General features: G+C 32.2%; 1 protein-coding gene across 4 annotated transcripts in view; it reads left to right on the top strand.

The window, feature by feature from the left end:
* Nucleotides 1–25342, top strand: part of LOC150095974 (splicing factor, proline- and glutamine-rich-like) — a 226590-nt gene that overhangs the window by 35077 nt on the left and 166171 nt on the right. For all 4 annotated transcript variants that reach the window (XR_016549959.1, XR_016549960.1, XM_090409421.1 and 1 more), the window contains exons 6-7: nucleotides 4374–4467; nucleotides 7413–7498. Coding sequence is in view for 2 of the 4 variants with exons in the window: in XM_090409421.1 (XP_090265547.1) it covers nucleotides 4374–4467; nucleotides 7413–7498 (180 nt within the window). In the remaining 2 variants the exon portion in view is untranslated. The remainder of the gene's footprint in view (nucleotides 1–4373; nucleotides 4468–7412; nucleotides 7499–25342) is intronic.

Below are 25342 nucleotides of genomic sequence, written 5' to 3'. Positions count from 1 at the left end.
TAGTAGAACCTTCTGTGGGACCATAGGCACAAATAAGTCTCTTTGTCCAGTTCCCCATTCTCATATTTGCCCACATTACTCTACTTGAGACTGACTGCCATTCAAGAAGATTAGCCTCGTATTTTGTGTTGAATACTATGGCTACTCCTTCTTTTCCTTGATTGTCATTGCCTGAATATAACATTTTGTATTTATTGCTCAGAAAGATTTCACCAGTTTTGGTCTTTTTTGTTTCAGTCACCCCTATTATGTCGGTCTGGTACTTATCTAATTCCTCAGCTAGCTCCATTTCTTTGCCATTCAGGCTTCTTATGTTGATAGTACCGATCTTTAACTCTGGTGATGTTGAGTTGGGGTTTGTTTTCAGATTTGTTCCAGTAGCTGACTTTTCGCTGTTCACCCTGGTTCCCTGGCGAAAACAGCAGGGGCCTTGTTTAACCGGGCGACGCCCCAGCCAGCATGAAATTTTGTCATGTTGTACCATCATTTTTTATTTTGGTTTAACCAATAAGAATACAATTTGGTCGGCTAAATCCCAAATTGGCAGCCCATCCTCGTTCATTCAGTATCAAAGTTGATACCCAACAGGGTGCACCACGAGAAGGTGAGGATTGGACATTAGGTCAGAAGCCCTGGTCGGTTCTCCGTATTCCTTTAAAGGATATGTGGATGTCTCCTCTCAGTTATATAGCTTTGACCTTTAAGCACCCCTTAAATTTTGTTAATATTGTTAAATTTTGTTAAATAATGCAAATCGCAAAAAAACCTACTAAATAGCATGATAGAGAGTAAAATGTAACAAAGTTGCTATGAACGTACCGGTAATAAATCTGGCAACCCCAATGAAAGAAGTAGTGGTAGTCTTGCATGGTCTGCCTTAAGTAATTTGAGTTACTGGTGTATAATTCGTTTCCAGTACAGTGGTATCTCGCTAATTTGAACGTCTTTAGTCCTAACACTCCAGTAATCCGAACTGCGGTTTGAAAAAAAAAAAAAAAAGTTTTATTTATTACGTATTATTTTGTGTACTATTAGTTTTATTTAATAATTATTATTTTAACTATTATTTATTTTATTATTACAGTACAGTATTTTTTTCATACTGTCAATCGCATGGTTATACTGGAGGCCTATTTTGATTTATTGTGTGTTCACGTTTGCATTTTTATACTCTACAGCACGTACATACTATGTTGTCGGCATGAATCACAAATATACACAAAAAGAAGAAATTCAGAACACGCATAATTTGGTTAAAAATATAAATCCAGATGTTGATATTTCACAAACAGATGTTACTGAATGTATTATAGGTAGAATCGAAAGTGAATTCGAAATCAAATCAGATGCTGAAATTATAAATATGACACTACAGAATGAATTAGAAGACAACGATGACCATGAAGAACTCCAAGAAAAAAAAGTAAAACATTAAGAGGCAGCTGACAGTTTTAATATGTGTATAGAATGTGCTAAGCGGAATGATACGGCATTCCACAAAATTTTGTTGCTAATCCAGCTCTGAGAAGAAGCATTCAAAAAAAGTTTAGCTTCCAAGAAGCAAAAGAAAATCAGTGACTTTTTTATAAAGAAATGAAAAAACTTTTTGTGTGTGTTGTTTTGTGAAACTTTTTTTAGTGTGTGTATTGTGTACGAGAAAGTGATATTTTTTACGCAAATTAAGTTACATACTGAACTATGCAATTTTATTAAATCAGAATCCTCAACAATATGGGTACATGCAAATTAAATTTTTTACAAAAAAAAACTTGTGTACTGTTTTTTGTGTGTTTGGTTTTGTTTTACATTACAGTACAGTAGTTCTATCAGTTAATTTATTTACAGAATTAAATTTATGTACCATTAGAATCTGATTTTTTTTTTCTTACACGCTAGTTATTGTTGTCTCATGGGGTAAAATTCGTTAATCCGAACAAGCATGGTTTTTATTAGTTTCGGATTAGCGAGATAGCACGGTAATTGTTAGTTATTAATTATTACTGCTTAATTACCGTTGTATATAATTTTGCTCTTTTTTAATTTGTGAACCCTTTTACAATGGCAGCTAGCACTAATAAAAAAACTAAAATTATCACAGAAAGGAAGTGGAAGAAATTTCCAAGATGCCTGGACTGAACAGTGTGGTTTTATTTGATAGAGGCGATAAAGTTCTCTGTAAATTGTGTGGTGAGCTATCTGTGAATAGAACTTGGAATGTAAGAAGACATTTTGAAACTAAGCACAAATGGCTCCTAGAAAAAACTTTTGAAGAATGCAAAAAATACATATCACAACATCTAAAACTGGCGGAATCACAATCAGGGACTTCAATTAAATTTGTTTCAGGACCTTCAAATTTAGTAGCCGTAAGTTACAGTATTTCACATACTATTGTTGAACATGGGAAACCACTTAGTGATGGTGATTATATTAAAGAAGCTTTCGTAAAGTGCAACATTTTTTATTTGAGGACTTTCATAATAAGGAAGCTATTGTAAAGTGCATGAAAGTTGCCATTAAGTAGGAATACTATTAAAGACAGAGTTATATCAATGAATGCTAGTATAGAAAATCAAATACAACAAGACTTGAACTCATGCCACTGTTTTTTCATTTGTCTTGATGAAACTACAGATATTACGTCACCAGCTCGATTGGCTATTATTGCAAGGTATGTTCATGGTGATTCTATGCATACAATCACAGTTAGAAAATTTACCTCAAAACACGACAGGTAAAGATATATGCGACTGTGTTGTTAGTGTTCTGTGAGAAACAGATTTATCGAAAATATTTTTGATTACAACTGATGGCGCGCCTAATATGGTTGGCCGTAATGTCAATTTTATCAAACAATTTACAGAATATGTTGGTCATCCCCTGGTTTGTTTCCATTGTATTATACATCAGGAGACACTGTGTGCGAAATCAGGCTTAAAGGATTTGGATGATGTGATGAGAATTGTGACAAAGGTAATTAATTTTATTGCTGCCAGGGCTTTAAACAAACGAAAATTTAATTCACTTTTAAGCGAAGTTGAATCAATGTACAATGATATTTGATGGTTGAGTCGTGGCCATGTACTTGAACGGTCTGTTGAATGTTTAAATGAAATTAAATTGTATTTAAATACGAAGGGCATGGAGCACGAATTTTTTTCAGTTGAAAGATTCTGCTTGGCTCAGTAAGCTGATGTTTTTCACAGATTTTTCATTGCACTTGAATGAACTTAATATACAATTGCAAAGTTTCAGAAAATCTGTCGATGTTATGTTTGGCACGATCAAGAGCTTTGAGAATAAACTGAAAAGATTTCAACGTGATTTAGAAAGTAACACTTTTAAGTATTTCCCAAGAGTGAAAAATTTTTTTTAACGAAACCAGCCCCAAAAATCATGAACAACATATCAACCAATCTATCGAAGTTCTAAAGTCAGTAACTGAGCAGCTTTCTTCTAAATTTGAGCAATTTCGAATGTTGGAACAAACAATCCAATTCATAAAGTATCCTGATGAAACAGAATTCATGGATCTTAAATTAGATGGCTTTGATTGGTTGGATTTAAAAGATCTAGAAATGCACCTAGCCGACTTCCAGTGTAATCCTATCTGGAAAAGAAAGTTTATTGCTCTTAAGAGATTAATTAGAAGAACTTGAGAGGGAACGTCTGCATGATACTGCATGTAAAAATTCAGACTGTGAAATTCTAAGCATGTGGAATAGCCTTCCCGAAAACTTTCATGCTCTTAAAACTTTTGCAAAAGCTCTTCTAACAATTTTCACTTCTACATACTCTTGCGAAACTATTTTCTGCCTTAAATAATATCAAATCGAAAGGGAGAAATAGATTGAGCAATGATTTGAGCACTGCCTGTGTAGCATTAAAATGTACACACTATAGCCCTTCTATAAAGCAACTTTCTTCCAGTACTCAGTAACAGAAAAGTCATTAAATGTAATGTAAGTTTGTAATTTCACTTTATTAAATTAATTGTATAATATGAATTCATTGATTTTATATCAATGTCCTATTAAATAAATAGCCTAATATGATATGTATAAGTCACCATCTATGATTATGTAGTTAAATTTATAATGCAAGGGAGACATCAACAACGTCAATATTTAAAAAAAAAAAAAAGTTGTTTGACACACCTGGGTAAAAAGGTTTGCCATCACTGGTCTAGGCAATGCATTATCATGCACAATGTTTTTAGATGTTTGTGTTAGTGAGATTTGGAAATATAACTGTTTAAAATCATTGTAGTTTGTGTATGTTTGGAAATTTATATTGAGATTTTTATAAAATATACACATTTCAGAAAAACATGAACTTGCATTTGAAGTAAGTAATATAAATTTCAATTATAGCAAGAAGCTGCACTGCGACAGATGCAAGGAGCATCTAATTTGCCATCTTCAGGAATGACGGATCTTTCAGGGACAAGTGCTGTTAGTAGTGCAGGTAAGAAGATACTGTCTTGGCTTCAGCTGTGTTATGTATTAACCTTAGTCCTATTATAAAATTATAGCATTACAAGCACTGCTAGATTTGCGTGATTGTAATAATAAATATGCAGTGGGATAGGAGTTTCAGAGAAACTTCACATCCATGCCTTTTCTAGTCATACTCCATCAGGTTCTGATAATAAATCATTTTTTACTGTTCTGCCTTCAACATGCCCATCAGAACATATGCTATTAGATAACCTGACTAGTCTGGCTATTATGCAGAAAGTCATTGATCAAAAAAGAAAGTTATTATTCATAAGTGATGCATATCTGCTTTGTAAGGTGTTCTTTGAGTATATGCTAGACTCATGCATTCTGTTCTAATCAGAAAAGGGTATTGTGTTACTGTTGGGTTTATGTGCTACTGTTGCACAATCTCTTTTCACAGGACATATGCTTATGCTATCTTATTGGTAACTTTGAAATCCTCTTTCATCGAAGGATCCTTTTGTTTTGTAATTTTTTTTTTTTTTTTTTTTTTTTTTTTTTTAACCTTATTTTGGATTGTTAGAGGTGGCAGTTTTTTCTTTTGCAAACAAACTGGTCAGAGACTGCTAGCATGGTAACATTTGTGCACATCACACCTGAGTACATGTTACTTATCTGTCACTAATTATCTGCATTAAACTGTTTTTGTGTCCAAGGATTAAATATTTTATAATTTAAAATATTATATAATTTCTTGCTTCCTGTTTAAGTGATTGGTGAGATCATAAATACCTTCACCAGAAGTGGGATGGAATTCAGGACAGACATGGAAAATTGTAAATAGTCTACTTCTGTTTGCGCTTCCAAATAATTAGTAATTACTTGGAAGTCACATAAGAAAATGTGGGTTGACCATCTTATGGAATGGTTAAATGTAACATTTTTAAAGTGTATTTCATCCAGTGGTTCTTTTTTAAATTTTGGAAAATACCATATTAGAAAAAAACCTACGTGCTTTGTAGAGTAGAGTAGAGTGACTCCCAGGCACATTCACAACATGTGCCCTTTAGCTGAAAAGACTTGGCCATTCTCTAGTCTTTGGATGCAAGAAGACGTAAGAACTTAATTGATAAATGAAGTAAATGAGACCAATTCTCTGTTCTGGGAAAAATTATCTTTATTAAAAAAAAAAAAAAAATCCATAATAGGCTATTGTCTTAGATTGTTAAACAAATATGAATTTATCAATTTTTTTCAATGAATGTATTATTTTGCTGACTGGAATAAAGATTGCTGAGGGTTGAGCAGGTGGTAGGATTTTTTTCCCCTCGATCTGGCGATTAACGTGCTTAATAGAAAACAACACCCAGGTAAACTCTGTCTAATGCTAGCCCATCATATTGTCACTTGTTACACACATTCCAGTAGAGGAATGTTTAGAAATTATTATGAACACTTAACATAGTGGAGCTTTACAAATCTGCATTGTGCATTTTTTGCACAGGAACAGTCATACAGCCAACTGTATGAATTAGTTCTAAATCTTCTAGCCACTCTCAGCTTCTTTGTTTCATTTGCATGTGAACTCTCTTAAAGGCCAGTTTTAACTATCTGATGGAGATAAATACTAATCATTTGATACAGAAGAACCTGACATTGTTATTAACAAATACTTTCAGCCTCATGAAGTAGCAAAGTTATAGTCATTGGATAAATGCTTAAATTCCCTTTTCTTCATTTGGACTTAATGATCCATCTTGATGATTATAATACTGTACTTTGATAGCTTGCAAAATTTTAATTAAATAGTGAAATACCAAGCAGAAATTGAGAATAAATAAAAAAATATTGCAAATTTCAAAAAGTAGAGATGCTGAACATAAAATTGAAAGATGTTGAAAATAGAATATGGAGATATGAAACTCGTTGGTTTTTTCATTACTGTCATCAGAAAAAGATCCCTTTTGTGCAATGGCAATATTTTAATCACAAGATTAGATCATTACAGACACCAAAATCAAGGAAAGGAAGGTTCTTTCTATTTTAATTTTTATTCATATCTTTTGCACATTCATAATATACAAAAGTTTGGTCTAATGGTGTTGCTCTAATATTTATAAAAACTTATCAAATTGTAATAACTTTACAAATTTGTGGCATATCTAAATCAGTGCTGCTGCCACCATAAAATAGTGTACTTGCAGGCTTGAATATGAGAAAGGAACAAAAAAAATCTGTAGTTTCAACCTTAAATAAACTGATGATTTCTAAGAATTTCTGTATAACTGGACTCATGATTTCAATCTGGTGTTGTGTGGGAAGGAGGGAATCTAATTCTTGTATTTCATTTATTGTTTCTTATTTTGATGGTTTAAGGTGATATGAATACAGTTAGTTGGCTAATTCCAAAATTGCTAACAGGATTCAATATGAGAAAGTGAGGATTGGACATTAGGTTGGAAGCTCTGCTCAGTTCTCCACATTCCTTAAAAGGCATTAAAGGAAAGGTCAACAAAATGGGATGTTTTAATATAGCTACAGGAATAGACATTGAGGGGGAAATCTTAGTTGATTGATGCAGTTAGTAATGCCTTAGCTGACTGAAATATATGATATGCATAACATGGAGGACTAATAAATTTGAACATATCTGGTGCGTATCTGAAAATAATTCCAGCTTGTTCCTTACTATCACCAACCAAATTTTATTTAATAATCTGTTAAGCAAATTTGTCTTAAAAGTCATTTTTATATGTATTATACCTAATTTCTTATTTACCCAGACAATGAAAATTGTCCGTATTGTGTGGAAAATTATTTTCAGGAGAAATTCAAATTATTATTAGTTAACTAGGTGTACATCATTTTGGATATTGAACAATGCTATACTTATTACCACACTCTGATAAAAAGATTTTAATTGCTTTCCACAAGACTTTTCACAGTTTAAAATAACTTTTTTTTGCTAAGGGTATGGTCCAGGTGTCCCATCAGCTCCAGGAATAGCAGGACCAAATGGAATGATGCAAGGACCTGGTGGAATGGGCATGCCACCGGTAATGTACTTTTTTAGTTATTCTGATATCGTATAATCTTCATTGTGAATTTATCTTGTTGGTTAAATATGGTAATTCCATAATTCATATAATTGTGTTTAGGAGTTAATTATAAGCCCATTGCTTTTTAATGAATTCCAGAAAAGCTGCATTAAAACAAATCTTTCAAATAAGCAAGGCTGATATTGCAAATTGTTATTTTATAAAGTCTTGTCTGCAAAATCCAAATTACTTTCATTCTTTTTGTGGATGTAAATGTCATTATTTTATTATTAAATATTTGAAGACTGAAGTTCTCTTGCTTAGAATGTTCACTTCAAAATGCAAGCTGACTTCATGATAGAATAGAATTATGTACAATGGCTTATTCAGCTATATAATACAAAATAAGTTTCTTCATCTTTTATTGAATTTTGAATGAGCTGTGGCTTGAGAGATTTAGGTTGCATTTGAAAATGACCACACTTTCTTTGTAATTCAGTAGGTTCAGAATTTTTTTACATAATACTTAATTCATACTTTGCTTTTCAGACATTAAGAAATTTATTATTTATCTCTTGCATTGCTTTATATTTTAAGTGTATGAGGTTATAAAATTTATAGGATAGCATCTGTTAAAACAAATGTGTCATCACAACTTCGATTTTTTTCATCACACCTTTTTTATTAAATACTTTTTTATATTTAGATTTCTTGTAAGTAGATGAAGAAAGCTTATAAATGTTTTACAGTGAAGTATTTAGTCTGAGCCCCAAAATAAGTTTATAATATAGCGCTTGTCAGCTCTCACTATAGCAAATGCTGTAATTAAACTTGCTATCAGACGACTGACACCCTAACTGAAGTTTCGTAGATGAAATACTGTTCTTAAAAGCCTTCAAATTCATTAAACCCGATTATCAAATGATACCAAGTATTCCTGTGGTCCCTAAAAGTTTGCTATAGCGAGAGTCAACTCGCATATCTTTAAAAGTGTATTTTGGTTAACTTGGTAAGTGTGCAAGTGGAAAATAAAACTTGGTACTTAATCCAGATTATCCCTTCTGAGCATTAGTTCCTTTTTTTATGTCTGCCGAAGCACTTTTCATCTTTTACTAAGATAATTATTTACCTGTATGAATATGGGTAGCTCTCACTATCTTAGAAAACTTAATTATATTAAATTCACAGTATACCAGCATATGAAGTTTCATAAATTTGTAGTACGGTCTTCCACTTTAGTCCATGAAGTTCGGTGTAGTCAAAGGTTGACTGCATATTGGAACATTAAAATGGAAACAATTTTTTTTTTACTACATACAAATATTTTTATTAGTTTTCTGTTGTGTCTTATATTTTGTTTTCAAAAATTTTTCTGTGTATTTGCAAACTTGTCATTTACGGCATGACAGTAGGCAACATTTTTTTTTTTTTTTGCAATATTTAAGTGTGAAGGCATTTCAATATTTTGTTATGTTACTGGAACATTGATCAAAATCATTCATTGATTGTATTGAATGGGCCGGTTGGTGCAGATTACATCACTTGAATAGTTTCAAAAGAAATATATTTTCATAATCTGGTTGTATTCATTTCTGAGTACAAATTGAAAGTGGAGTGATAAATAATATAATTGATTAGATGAGACTGAATCTTTCAAATGTGCTGAAGTATTAAAATCAGCTTTAAAATCCAAGGAACAGTTATTTTAAATCCATAGAAAATAAAACAGTACCCTATGTGTGTGTGTGTGTATGCATGGGCATTAAGTAACAGGCTTTCAAGAGTATTATCTAAGGGATGCATGCAAATAAAGCATTGTGTGATGGTATTGTGAAATAAAAGGTTGTTATAAATCAGCATCATAATGCTAATTACAGATATAGACCATATTGATCTGTTCCGGTCTCGTTATCCATCTACTATCCTCTTTTGAGGGCTACCTGGCCTCAGCCAGGGTCAAATTGTTAGATAGCAGCAATATTAAATGAATAATTCCAATCTTTTTCATAGCTTAAGTTAATCTTCATTTAAAGTATGTTCTTTATGAAGTGTGTAGATTGATTTGCATTCTGCAGATCTTATGTTTTAGCAGTTGCATGAATATATTAATAGGTTAATACTGACAATTTGAAATCTCAGTTTGAAGTAGTACTTCAGGTGCTTGTCATGTACTGCCCTATACTAGGCTAATCAAAATGGTTGTATGCCATTATGAAACAAGGCTCATTACATACTTATGGGTTGGTTTGCTAAGTGATAGATATCAAGTCCATAAACAGGATAGAATATAGTTGCTTGTATAGTGAGATAGATCTGATAGATGATTATCAGTTTTAGAAATTTCATCACCTGGATTGTTTTTCTGTAGTCAGCCACAGTATTTTGTTTGTAAAACTGAGAAATTTAGTATTCATGATTGGCGGTATTAAAATAAAACAACATAATTTATTATATAAGTAACTTGTCTGAAGTCTACAGTTAGTAATTGTGGAAAATTTGAAATAGCAACAATTGCTAACCAGTGTTATGCATTTCAAACATTCATAAAAGGCTATATGAGTGGTGTAATTAAGGAAATTGGTATTTTTTAAAAATTGGGGAAGGGGGGGACCCAAATCCTTCCTCTTGTGGTTTCATTCACTTCACTATAAATCATCTTTCTGCAATTAAGTTCAAGACAGAGCATGTTATATGCTCAATGGACAAATATTTTTGTCCATTCTTCGTTATTAACCCACCTGACTGTTTCATCTTAACTCTTGTAGGCCTGTTATCTATTAAAACATTTCTATCCAGTGAACTTGTTTTTCATGGAGAGAAAAATCCAAAACTGGTTTCCTTTTTCAGGCAAGGCTAAGTTATCAAGTATTCTTGTCATTGAATTGACATTTCCTGGTGGTTTCACCATCCAAGTGATGATAAAGCTCCCAAAACAGCTAAATGTGTGCATAAATTTTAGGAGACAACTGGATTGGCATTCACAGTACCATTTATTGTAATCGAAGTGGTGAAACTTAGAAAATGTTGAAATTTATTTTGCATGGTGTGCTATTCAATTGCACTTGTTGATTAGTTGTTTGAGCTGGCTTAGAAAAACAGAACAATAATTATTTTGAAAAGGAACTTTATAACTGAACTGAAATTGCATATTCAAAAATGCATTATATAAGATTCTATTGTATAACTAACATTTCCTGTTGGTCGATTGCACGACACTCAGAATTTCTGTCGTAAAGATGTAATTGATTTAAGCTTGGATTTTTTTTTTAGGTATGATCAGGTGGTAGGTGTATTGTTAATATGTTTTGCTCTGTTGTGTTTGAGACTCATGGAATATATTAACCTATTTTGTATGCATTCATGTGTGTAATAAGAATCCTGATTTTTTGTACATATTCAGGAGGGTGTGGTGGGAAATTTTGTGGATATGGAACTGAATTATTTTCCTTGGAAATAAGGATAGTCTGTGTTCACAATATTAAAATACATTTAGAAAAAAGTAACAGTCCAGCTATAGCATTGTATAAAATATGCAGCACTTCCACAACACGCACACATACATATATATATGGAAGTTCCCATCAAAAATTTCTAATTATAATAGTTGAAAGAATTAAGAGGGAGTGGAATTAATCGGAATAAGATAGTTCGGAAGGGTTTATTATTAGTCTTCACTTTTTTTGTTTTCAGTTACACAGGATTCCTGACGACTTGAAGAAGGTATAAAAAAAAACTGTAAATAAGGCTTTGCCAGTAGAATTAATAACAATGAATAATTTTTTCATTGTGTGTGTGTGTGTGTGTGTGTGTGTGTGTGTGTGTGTGTGTGTGTGTACTTTGGTATGTAGCAAAAACCAAATTGCTAAAGGTTGCAAAACTTACTTCTTAGGAGTTACTGTGTAGGCATGTTGAACCTTTACTGAAATTTTGATTTTAGGCAAGAGATAATTAAATGTGAACTAGCAGAAACACCTGCCTGGTTAATATCATTTGGAGATTAAATTTGTTTTCTATAAAACAAATTTGCTCAAGTTTTGAATGACTTCTGCTGCTGGTATGTCATAATAGCATTCACTGTTGTAATATAATGTATACTTTTTATTAAAATGATTAAGTGATTGCTCTTGTTATAAAGGGTGTTTGTTGCCTTTTCATGCACTATTTAATGTTTAATTTCATAACGTCTTGATCCAAAGCATTTATCTGGTTACAACTGATTGGAAAAGAAAACCATAGTCTGCAACCAAATTTTAAAATTGTTGTAATTCCTGAAATGAGAAATGCAATAAAAAAGGGGATAAAATGCCTTTCAGCTTTAGAGGATCCTTAACTAGATCCTTGTAGCCAAAATTCCTTCATCTTTGTATTACTGACCTCACTCTTATATTCATCATAGGATTCTCTTTTAGAGATTGAATTTTATCATTCATTGTTCAAATTGTTCCATCAGATTAAGTTTTCTGAAGTCAACTCTTACTATAGCAAACATAATAGGGACTGTAGCAATAATTTATTATAATAGTTTCCATAATGGATTGCTTTTATTATACTTCATCAATGTGGCCTTTGGATTTTTTTTCTTTTAGTAATGAGTTTGTTTTAATGGTGTTTGTTATAGTGAACTGTTTGTCACATTTCTGTTAAGCTATAGACATTGTTAATTAAGTATACTTTCTGTTTTTAGACACGTGAATGTTTACTCTTGAGAGTTCAAATAAGCTCTAGCATTGAAATCAGATAAAAATTTTTTCAGTCACTATAGGTAACACCACTAACAAAATCATTCACTATAACAAACTGCAAAATTCTCTTCCAAGTTTCTATTGGTATAATGCTTTTTAAAAGAAATTCACTATAGCAACCAGCCCTGTGAGATAGTCAATTGATTTATCATAATATATATTTTGCTAGTAAATTTTTAATTTTCTTTATTATAGCTTTGTTTTATTGTGTTTATCTGGGACTTTTCAGTAATGAGCATTTTACAATGTATAATTGTGAGAGTTGACTGAACATCATAAGAGTTAATATTTGAACTCCAGTATTCACTAATCATTAAAAATACAGAACACGCTTTTTGCTAATTCAAAGTTATATCATTGATCAGCTTATGTTACCTTATTTTGTTGAGTGTGAGACAATATTTTTCCCATAGCAGTTGCTTTAATCACTTCTGCAACATGGTATTATAATCATTTACTTTTATATTTCATCTTAGTTATGGCATAACTGTGACCCTACTTAGATACTTACTAGTCATTTGTCTGAACATCTTCTCTAGCAAATGTAGCATTCTTCTTGCGTATAGCGTTGATTGAATTTTTTTATCTACAGAAATTCCTGTGATAATTTCAAAAAAAAAAAATAAGCAATAGTCAGTTATTTTGAAACTAATTTGAAATTTTCTTATTAGATGCATCTGTTTTATATAAGAAATTTCTTCACTGGCCATTGTCTTGAGTCTGTACTTGTAAAGGGATATAAAGGGACTTAATTTGTATAGCAAATTATTATGGTGAAGTGTTACAAGGGGATTATTCACCACTTTTGAAGCATTGCTTCAAAATTTAATTTTTCACCTATGATAATTTAATATTCATAGAAGAAATATTCCAGCACTGAAATAATTTATTAATGCATACATTTCCTTTACCTGTACACCCCTTGAGGGTACACGGCAGGAATTTGATGATGATGATGACATTTCCTTTTACATTGTTCATAAAGCTATATGTGCAAAATGTAATCTTTCTGTTTCAAGATATTTATTAGTGGAGGCAATGTCATAAACTCGGGGTTCGATACTAATTTGTGTGTATGTGTAAACAAAATTTGCTAGCTGCCAGAATCTCTGGCAAAAAGTTCTCATTGAATTTGTATTTCACATGTGCCATAGATGCTTCTCAAGTCATCTGAAGATTGTCATATATTCTAAATCTTTATAGTCCTGGAAAGGATTCTTTTCCCTTATTTTAAAAATTTTTTTTTTCTCGCTACCTTCTCAATGAACATATTAAGAATTATCCTTGATGTTGCAGCTTCCACAACAGACTTCTCTACTAACTTTTTTGAAGCCTGTCACAACAATAACTTAATTTTTTTTAAAAATTTTTGTCAATATTTTTGATATAACAAAGAGTAGCTTTGTTACAGAAAATGTGCATGTTACTTAAGGATTCTGAAAAGCAAGGATAAATTGGTGTGTATGTCTATTTTGTATGTATATTCTTTTTCAGACTTTTTATGTGATAATCTTTTTATACTAAGCAATAATTTTAAACAAAATCAAAACAGATAATCAGCATTATTATATAAAGAAAAACTTGTGTGGTTATATGCTTTGTCTCTAAGGTTTTTTATAACTTTGTGTGACTTTAGAGTGAGATTTGAGTAGAAGATTGGTTTGATAACAAAGTGAGTATGTATAAATTCTCATGGATATTATTGCAGGATATTTCTGCATTGTAAACAGTTTGAATTATTGAGTCATAGGGATAGGAAGTATGACAATTTGAGCATAGTTTGGTGGTGGTGGCATCCCGCCCCCGCACTGAAGCTACCCTTTCACTACAATATTGACAGTTTGGATAAATATTGTTTTTTGAAATATATTATGGCATATTAGCTTTTGCTGATAGTTTCTAGACTATTGTTATGCTGGCTTTCGAAATATACTACATTAATATTAATGTAGTATATTTTCAGATATGAACATTTATTCTAATTTTTGAGAATAAATGATTTAATTGTACCAGTATAGTTTTGAGATAACTTTCTCCAAAATTGATCAGGTATGAAGCTTAATTTTCATTTTAATTAGTTTAGTTAGTTTTAGAATAATTATTCTCACTTAATGTGACAGTCGAAAAGTGTGTATTTTTACAGAGGAAATTCTTTGATTAGTTTTTTAAACAGTTTTAAAACAGCATGGGAATCTAAACTAAGCTTCATTCTGTACCTGTTTGTGCATTAACAGTGGGTGTTTATTATTGTGGATGGTAATAGTAAATTCAAATACAGTAAGTCCTTGACTTTCACAGATTCAGTTTATGTGGATTTGTACATATGCAGTTGTGGTATTTTGACTTAAACTGGCAACAACATCCAATAAGTGCCATTTTGTTTCTACCTTCAGTACACCTTGTCTTGATAGTGAAATTACATACTTATTGAAAACAACATATATAAACCTTAAATGTTTGAGAAATGCAAAAGTGATGAGAATTATATTCAGAGTGGTAAGAGCATTATAATTATGATGCTAAAGTAGGTGTTATTAGACATAGCGTGAAAAGGGAATTGGAATAAGCTCATAGATATTGCATAAGCATAAGAAATTAATGAATTGACAGTTGAACTATATTATAAAAAAATAAAATTCATGTTATGCAGTTCACAAAAAGGATGCCAATGCAATTCACAATTAGTTGCAAGAAAAGAGGCACATTTAATAGAACAAATGGAATTATTATTGGCAATTTGGATTGAAGACACAACAATGAATACCGATAAGTCTTAGGCCTGTACAAGAGAAAACCCATGATGCTGTTGTATGCTATAAACAAGAGTAATTCAATAAAATGGTGTCACACCGTTTGGCAACTCCTATAAGTAAAGATGACCTCGCCATGGCTTCTGCCTGGTATCTCCACTTGTGGGCTTGGCTCCTACTGAAGAGACCTCAATAAAGGTCAAAATTAGTCTGGGTAGTGGCCCTTCCCTTTAATGCATAACATTATACATATCCGCAAGGAGATGTGTTTTGCATTATGGGAGATACTGAGATAGGAGTGATGTTAGCTTGGTCCACCTTTGGTATGAGTTGCCTGGTGTTGTTACAACCTTACTCCTGTCCTGAAGATATTTTCAGGTGCAAACTTTGTTTGCTCACACTTGGATAAAGGATTAAACTAAATTTATTATAAGAGTTTTTAGGGTTGTGTGTGTGTGTGGGGGGGGGGGGACAGTTTTATAGACTGTAATACATACAGTATTATTTTTGCTTTATCCTTTGAAACAACCATATTTGTCAAAAATGCATTGTATTTATTAAGCATCATTCGATTTGCATGGAAACCTTCAAAATCATTTAACCACATAGGTCATGGATTTACTGTATTTGTTAATCATTTACTTCATAGAATGTGTAATGGTTACAATTTCATATCTAAAAAAACTGATTGCAATTTAATTTAGTAGTTTTCATAAGAATATTGACTTGCTATATTTGACATTGCTATAAACCTCTCACTAATATACTGAAAAGCGTTACTCAAAGTCCCAATACCAAAAGTAATTCACTATAGCGAACTATTCAGTAACTGTTTTGGTGGTCTCCTAAGAGTTTGCTGTAGTGATAGTTGAATGTACTTTGTACTTCTCTCCTTCCTTTGTAGTAAATTATGGTAATAAATTAAAAATTTACAAGATTTTCATGTTAGGAATTTTTCATGGATTTCAGAGCACTGAGTGTTGCACTTGTAATTGATTGAAAGGCACGTATCACACTTGAATGCATGTATGTGGGGACACGCACACAATTTCCTCATGTGTACCCTCAAGGGGTGTTCAGGCTACTATGACAGCACTACATGAATAAGTTTACATTATTAATATCTTATTAACAGTTCCTCCAAATCAGTCTATTACTTGTCAACACTAAATTGTCATAAATAACATTTCATTCTTCTAAATCAATCTAAAAGAATTGGTCTTGTTATCTAGACATCAAATACCTGTTTTGTTCCTTTCCTCCCATTCTATATAAGTGACCGTAATTAGCTCTGTTCACACGTTCTTGAATACAAGCAGGAATCTGTTAGCTCTTTTTATCCACAGAGGCAAAGGTGAAGAACACTTCTCTTCTTTCTCATCACATCAGCAAAAGCAAATTTGCCTTTTCTCAAGCATTTAATTTCTCCTTTTTTTCAACTGGCTTCATCTGTTTAGATATATCCTTGCATGCATGAAAAGTTTTGCAAATATATTCTTTCAGAAGGGAAACTTTTTCATATTCTTTTTCAAAACCATGTAGGTTTTGTGTCCATTGTCTAGCAGCTATTTTACAGGCTTACCTATGTATGATTTAAATCCATATTTATCTGGTTTATCAGATTCATGAACCTTAAACTTCAAGCCATTTTTCCACTTAGTTGTTTTCCAGTATATAGTTGACAAGAGAAGAGTGTTCCTCAGAAATGTGTTGTCTGGAATTTTGTCCCAAAATTAGGTCTATTGCTTTTTAGAATAGTTAAATCACCATTCTAGTGAATGAATACATGATTTACTGACATTTATTTTACATTTGTCACTGAAGTAGTGGTTTGGACCGCAACTTCAAAGTATTCTCAATTCTGCCTTTCGGTCACTTCCAGTTACCATTACCAGTTCAAGAAAAACTGATATAAGAATCAAGCTCAGCAATGTGGACTGAAGAGGGTTTGGTTGCAAGATCCATTTAGACATGTCAGAAGAAATTGCCAATTTAGTTTAGAATCTTCAGTGAAATGCCAAATGAAAGTAGAGCCTACCTTTGAATGTTGCTTTCACTACCAAATGAATCTCTCTTGATAATCATCACCAAAAATGTGCAAATCACTTTTGAGTTGTCTACCACACTGAAAGAATCGGTTAAAAATATATCTATAGTGTGAACTGAAACTGGCTTACTGTGTATGTGTGGTCATTTTTAAATCAGTGCAGCACTACTATAAAACACAGTTGCCTTCCTTTCTAGTTCATGCTGCAAAAGTAATCTAAAATTATTACTTATGTTGAACTGAAGTGAGCCTTATTTGTGAGTGGTCTTCTAAAGAATACGGTTTATAAAAATAGTCAAATATCCAACAGGTAAGAGAAGGCTTAGAGTTGTGTGTATAGGTAATGTGAGAAAACAAGATAGTGCTTATTTGATCAGCTAAACATGACCCCTCCCATCTTTGCTGATATGACATACACAGAAGCTTTTGTGAGATGTATGCTATAAGCAAATGTTGGTGTTTACAAAATTGTTAATTATCACTGATTGGCTTTTTTTAACCATTGAAGTTATGAGCTATATTCTGTGTTTGGACAGATTTGAGATTTGTAAACTAGTAACTGAACAGTCATGAACTGAATGCATTGTAGAAGTCAGAGCTTTAGCCCTATCTAGTGCCAGGATTTGTTAAGTGCAATATCAGTCTTCTGACAATTCCACGACTTGCTCAAAAATAGATATTGTCACAATCCATCCTGGATATCTATTGGAATCTATATTCATGGTCTGCTGGTAGTTTTATTTTTTCCATTATTTTAAGAGTATTGCACTGATGTGAGAATAGTTTGATAGCTTTGATATTCACACATTCAAGTGCTGAATATGAGCTAGCTTTCTTCCATGCTGGTAGTGGATGTTAAGTAAATATGACTCGCTTCAATCTCACAGATGCAATGCCTCAGCACTCTCTGTTCTATAGGTACTTTTGTGGTCACTGTGCCAGTGAATTGGCAACCATCATTCTTCTACTTTCTGTTGCACCTGCTAATACATGAGCTGCAGATGCCCAGCATCCTTTTCTTGTGCAACTGCAAACACACAGACCTGCTTCTGTTCATTCTCTTTTATTCTGTTTGCCCCTGTCCTCTGGAATGGCCTTTCTCAAGAAGTATTTTCAAACTATAACCTCCAACTCTTCAAAAAAAAAAAAATCAATACATTTCTATCTCAGTCCTTATCTGCACTCCACACATGGCACTGACCTATAGGTCCCTCAACCTCTTGTGTATGGGATCAATATTTTCAAAAATAAATATTAATGGTGAAGGCAGTATTTGTTTTTCAAAACATCTTTAAAGTATAACTTGGCATCTAGGTGGTTTTAATTGCTTCAGATGTGCATATCTTCATGTATTTGATCTTCTTATGGCTCTCCAATAACCTAAACTTTCTCAATTACCTTTCATAATGTTTTGTTTTCTTTAATTTTTTTAGCTGTTTGTTGCTGTTTTTTTAAAAGACAAATGAAATTCATTTCAATCTAAATTGGTTGATCTTGCAATGAACTGTTTTGTATAGAAACATTAAAACAGTTTCAGAAAGAAAATAAACACTTAAAAAAGTACATAGTTACACAAATTAAAAACACTTTCAATAACTTTCTCTGTCATGAACTAGTTATTAATGTCACATCACATGCATGTAAGGTAGTGTCAAAGACAGAAACCTTTATATCAAATGATTAATGTTATTTTTTAACTAACTACATCTGAAATTATATGTAATGTAATGTTTAGATGGAAATTAATTTAGGTTGCTTACAACTGAACCTCCTAATGCTTTTATTGATTGCTTTATATTCTGCTAAAAGCAGATAAAATGAAAGAGCAAATGGGGCGAGATCAAAAACTGCAGTCACGCACTATCTTCAGTGATATTTTGTCATGCTAATAAACAAATTCATCTCTCTCTCTCTCCTAACTCATAGCATGATTCAGGTGACAACTTTCTAATAAGGATTATTGAAATGGCATGCAAATTTGGCACAAATTATGCTGCTGAAAGTGAAGAAATATGCTATTTACCAACAACAGTGTTTATGATTAAAAAATCATTTACTTTGCTTTTTGGTCTTTGAACAACTTTCTTAAATGTGTTTTACCTTTTTTTTTATAGACTTCCTGATAGTAAAAAAACATTAATTAGTTATTAGCTATTCTTCTGAGTATATAAGGATTCCTTATATATATCATACTTTTATCAATGGATTTAACATTTGGAATAATAAAATTCAAACTTTTAGTGTTGAAGAAATTCTAAATGGTAGTATTTTATTTTGGTTCAGCAAATATTTAAACTGACTAAATTTTTTCTTCAGTGTTTATAATTTTAAGCAGAAGCAGAGTGCAAGTAAAATGCGAATGTGAATTTTAATGGAAGAAAGGGTTAAATATATAAATATTTGATCTGAATCAGTTTAGAAGTTATCTGAATAATGTGCAAAAGGCCGATTAAAATTGAGCATTGCATTATGAAGTGGTTAAAAGATAAAATTATCACTAATGTCTATAACTTGTTCCATATTTATTATTATTATTTTATTAATTGTTCCATATTTGTTGGTATATGCTGTTGTGCGCTATCCTTATGGTTGGTAGGATTTGATTTTTTATTGATAAGAATTGTTAAACGTTGGTCATAAGAAAACTGATAGTCTTCAAAATATACATCTATTGGATATCCAGAAGGTTCTCTCCTCTCTGGTTCTTGAAACTTGGTTTATTGTTTTAAATTATTAGTGCATTTTGCTGGAATGTGTCCTCATTGTGCAACTTCCTTGGGGGTGGGGGCACTCACCAACCCTAGAAAAATAGTGGATAAATATTTCTTGTGAAGGAATTAATTCATTTGTTTTATGAGTGAGGAATTTAAAATTCAGTATATTAAAACTAAGATTGGAATTACTTATATTTCTGAAAATTTTATTGCATATCATTTCAAAATGACCTGTCTGTTTTTTGTACTTCATTTTCAGTGATTATATTTAACATAACAATAATTCAGCATTTATCTTGTATTTATAATTTTCAGCAACACTATCTGGCAAGGAAGCTTTCTTCATTTTAGGTTTTGAGCTTTCAAAAGAAAGCAAAACGTCAATATTGAGTCATTTAATCTTTTAAGAAAGATGCCATTGATTTAGTGGAAAACAGAAGCAGTCGTTAGCAGTGAGGCTTAGTTATCCATAAGTACAGTATTCAGATTAACACTGCTCCCATTTCATAAACTTCATATTTTAACCTGTTTATCTTCCTGTTTTAGTATGCACATCTTTTTATAAAAATTATCCTTTATTTTGGAATATAATTTATTCTAAAATAATGTGCATACATACTTTGTGGAACAGATTGTTTGGAAATCCATTAATTAGATTTTCTCATTTTGTATGTAGTGGATGCATCCATAGGATAACATGGATTACTTTATTTTTAATATTAATAATTAGTACCCGAGTGAGATTTGTGCATATGAACATGGGTGATATTTCATTACCATATTTTCCGGTGTATATAAGATGCTCCTGTGTATAAGACTCACCCAAGAAATTTAATACAATTTTCTGGAAAAAAACCTAAACTTTAAAGTATGATTTTAAAAAAAAATTGATAAAATAATATGTAATTTTTAATAGTAAACTGACCTTTCAGAAACCTGCAAAACCCATGTCACTGTCATCTGATTCTTCTCTATCATCATTAATTTCTTATAATATAGAAATAATTTTGTCTTCATATTCTTTTGGCATTTTTTGACTGATTTTTGTTTTTGTATGCATATAAAGTCCACTGCGTTTCATGAAATGGTAACACCATGACGCACTACCTTTAAAATCTTCAATGGTATGCTCACAGGCTACTTTGACTGCACGTGTACGAATCATTTTTGTTGAAATGGCAATGCCATTTTGCCGATTTTCTTGCACCCATTTCAAAACTTTCGTCTCTAGTTCTAACCACTTCGCACGTTTTTCATTACGCAAATTGTACAAAATCTCCTTCTGACCATGCCAAGTTCTAATCATTTTTTCTGTAGGCGGAGGTCCAAAATGTCTTTCAGCTTCCCTATTCCCGTGTTCTTCCGCATATTTTACAACCTGCAATTTGTAACTTGAAGTATATGAATGTCGCCTGTTTTTTATCCATTTCTAAAATCTGCGGGGAAATATCAAACTGAACACAAAATATCTCAATACTGATAAACATCGGTAACTGATTACTCGGATAAGATATTATGAAACTTGAATAGGGGCTCCCTGTTCTTAGCCAATGACGCGCTAGAAGTCACGTGAAGGTCACGCATCAATTTGATTGCACCATTAACTGCCTACAAAGATCTTGGAACATAAAAGGGAGTGCATGTGATTTTAAAAAGAGGAAACAATCTTTACCTTCATTATATAAGACGCACCCCATTTTTAAGATAAAAAAGTGAGTTATACACCGGAAAATACGGTAAGTTCTTGCTGGTATCAGTGGTATATAGCATCTTAACACAAAGAAAATCTCATAATTAATACATGATTCAAGATACCTAAATCCTTAGATGTGTAATGTCTGCTAAAAAAATATTAATGACCAGAAAAATTTTTAAGTGAAACATGAGTTTCTTATTTCATTTATTTATTGCTGTGCCCTTGTTACCATTTCCAGTTTTTCAATATTATAGACAAAGTAGCAAGGAGAAATGTTCTATTCATTTACGGTGTTTTTATTTCATTCCATTCTGTGGTTCCCCTGTAGTTTTAACTTGAATTTCTAGGCTTGTTTTCCTTCATTCACATTTCATTAACATGACTTTATCAAGTTTTGATACAAACAAACCTTACGTTAATCACCAAAAATGATCGTTTTCTAAAAAATACACAATTACATTTAAACGATACGGCCTAGCAAACTGGTCTGAATGAGATTTGCTATGTTGCTAGTAAGTTCTAGTGTTTCCTGAAGGATGACACTAATATAAAAAATGTAAAAATTTGGGTAAGTTTCATGGATCCAAATTTATTGAGGTTAGTGTAATTTCATAAGGCAGAAGCTTATTATTATTTATATGGATACTCAATGGAGTTAAAAGACTCATTGTGTGAGACCCACGCTATTCATTAACACAACACGTACATCTCCTTAAACTGTTGAGGTGCTCACCATCACTTAGCAATCCATTCCACTCATTCACCACTCTGCAAGCAAAGAACCTATTCTGCATCCCCTTACTAACCACACTCTTAGACAACTCCCAAGTGTAATGCCTTGTTTTCCCCCCTAGTCATGTATTGAAAAATTTCTTGTTAGTCTTATAGTAATTTAGTAATTAGTAACTTAAGTTTCTATCATGTCCCTCTCTCCTCTGCCTTTCACCTAAATTCTGCAACCCACATCCCTTCTATCTATCCTCATAGAAACATTTCACAGGCCCGTCACAAGCGTGGTCACTCTTCTCTGAATCCTCTCAATCAACTACCAATCTCCAAGAAATGCAGGTGACAACCTGTGTATAGTAGTCAACATGTGGCTTCATAGCCTTATGAAAAGGGATAATAACCTCCCTATCTTTACTTGTCAGTGTTGCTCTTCAACATCCAAGTAATCCTCTGAACTATTTTGCCAAATCTTGCAGTATGTCCTCTGAATTTCAAATCTAAATCCACCACCATCCCTAGCATTATCCTCCGTACTTCAACTCAAAAGCCAACGTTGCCCAATTTGTCCCACTAGGGGACACTATTTAGAACTTTAGGCTTACTCTCAGTTGACACACTTCATCTCCTTTACTTAGTATAGTGCCTGCATGCACTTACCTTATATTTTGTTCCCTGATGATGGCAATTAGAATTTGCCAAAATATTGGAAGTTTAAATTTATTTTAGGTAATATGTTATTATTGTAATTTCCTTAAAAAAGTTATGAAAAGCCAATGTATAAGCCTTACCACTGAAGGAAAAAAAATTACACAACTCATGACTCAGCATAAACTAATCTTGTTCTCTGAGGATGTAGACATTTAGTATTACTTAATTAGCATGTTTGCTGATAAATTGATCCATTACTGTACCTGTACACAACAAATCAAGTCCTAAAACTTATGGACTGCACCGTGGTCCATAAGTTTTGTACCATGCCAGTTCTTTTGTTTGCTTTAGATTGCTCTTGAACCTATTGTTTCTTTGTAATTTGTGTGCTTTAAAGGCTCATTGGTTTAATAGACATTGTTTTATTCTCTCCATTTTCTTTATCCAAATGTTTTAGGTTGACTTGTTTTATAAAAATACAGTCGGGTCTCTTTTTATGTGGTAGATACGTTCCACAGAAAACCGCATATAAAAAATCGCACAAAATAGGCATAACTCACATTGAAAAATTAGGGATATGCTCCATAATTTCTAGAACCCCCATAAAACCGAAGCAATGAATTAAAATGAACCTAAAATCGCATAAAAAGTTTATAAAAATTCAGGAAAATAAGAATGCCTAAGTGTGTTTTAAAGCTTTATTCATTTAATTTTATTGAAAAGTAACAATTTTTTTTTTTTACATTTTTTCATCAGAATTATCATCACTATTAGACTATATTTGGCAACATTTGTGAACTGGTGCGAAATCACTTTCGTCACCAGAAGAGAGAGAGCGCATGAGATCTGTATGGTAAAGGCAATGGTTCTTCACAAACAGAATTAATTTGACCCTCCTTCTGTACTGATTTTTTTTCTTCTGACAATGTAATCAGTGATTAAACTATGATGATTTTACTAATTTTTTATACAGCTCATGATATCCAGACATACCTTCAGCTCATGTTGGAATTTAAAGGCTCGTTCAGCATTTGTGTCATTAACAAGAAAATGATTTTCCAATTTATTACACAGTTCAACCTTCTTGAATTATATTTGCAGTGAGGAGACAGGTTTTTCTTCCACTTCACTATCATTTTCTGGATCTTCGACGATATCCAATAATATCATCATCACATGTGAATAATAGCATTATCCACAAGCAATTAGGCTACATAGTTCTGGCTAAATGTATCAAAACCTTCTCCCACCAATTTCATGTGCCAATGTAATGATTTCAACTGATAATGTAGATGGTAGCACTGTTTACAACACATCCAGACCAAGCAAGCAGGCATTTAAAGTTTGTGGTCTTATTTCAGTGATAACAGATGCAACATGATTTAAACAATCAAAATAGATTTGTTTTTCGAAACGTCAGTTACATACTGTTAATGATTCATTTCTAGTTTATCCAATATAAATTGAAAAGTGTGCTTAATGTAATATTTTTTAAAAGTAGCAATTATGCCTTGATCTAATGGCTGAATAATGCTTGTTGTATTGGGTGAAAAACACGCTACCTGCACATTTGGATGTTCTAAATGTGGATGACTTGGTGTATTGTTAACAATTAATAAAACTTTAAAATCGAGAGCCTTTTGCTTCATATATGTTTCCACTTTTGATACAAAGCAATTATTGAACCATTCAGTAAATACAGCAGTTGTTACCCAGGCCTTTGTATTAGCCATCCAATGTACCGGCAGCTGTTTCAGATCTTTGCATTTTAGAGCATGTGGTCTTAGAAATCGATTTACTAGGAGGGGTTTCAACATTCGATCCCCTGATGCATTGATACAAAGTAACTCGATCTTTGCTTGCTTTAAACCCACCTTTTTTCTCAGACTTTGCAATGTAAGTTCGACTAGGCATTTTCTTTCAAAACAATCCTGTTTCGTCAGCATTAAACACTTGATCCGGGACAATGTCCATCATCTTAAATAATTTTGGCTAACTTCTTGAAAATTTTTGGCTGCTACTTCATCTGCTGCTGCAACTTCACCTGTAATCTTCACGTTATGAAGTGCATTCCTTTTTAAAAATCCGGTTAGCCATCCTTTGCTAGCCGAAAATTCTTTATCAGCCTGGGAATCGGAATTCTCCTTTGAGTTAATTCTTCAATCCAAATTAGGAGGGCTTGTTCCGTTTTTTCTAATAAAGCATCTCCTGAGTACGAAGATAGTTTGGCACTTAGTTTTGCGCAAGAAATGACAGATTTTCTTATTGCAATTTCATTCTTTTTCATTGCTCTTATAGTAGATTAGCCTAAATTAAAATGTTTACCAATTGCATAAATCCCTCTCCTTTTGCTAAGCGATCTAAAATTGCAATTTTCATTTCCAAAGAAATTGCTTTTATTATTATTTTTTTTCTCCCTCCATTGGACCATATTAAATCTTTAAAATAAAATTAGCAAAATTTAGAATTGATTTCAACTTTTCACTTTTCATAGTTGAGAAATCATGGGAGTATAAAAAAGATCTGCATTTAAGTT

Source organism: Typopeltis vanoorti, chromosome 19 (genome assembly GCF_054136105.1).
Source record: "Typopeltis vanoorti isolate ZY-2024b chromosome 19, IOZ_Tvanoo_1.0, whole genome shotgun sequence".
NCBI lineage: Eukaryota > Metazoa > Arthropoda > Arachnida > Uropygi > Thelyphonidae > Typopeltis > Typopeltis vanoorti.
The sequence above is the reverse complement of the archived record's forward strand: the minus strand, read 5'-3'. Positions and strand labels throughout refer to the sequence as shown.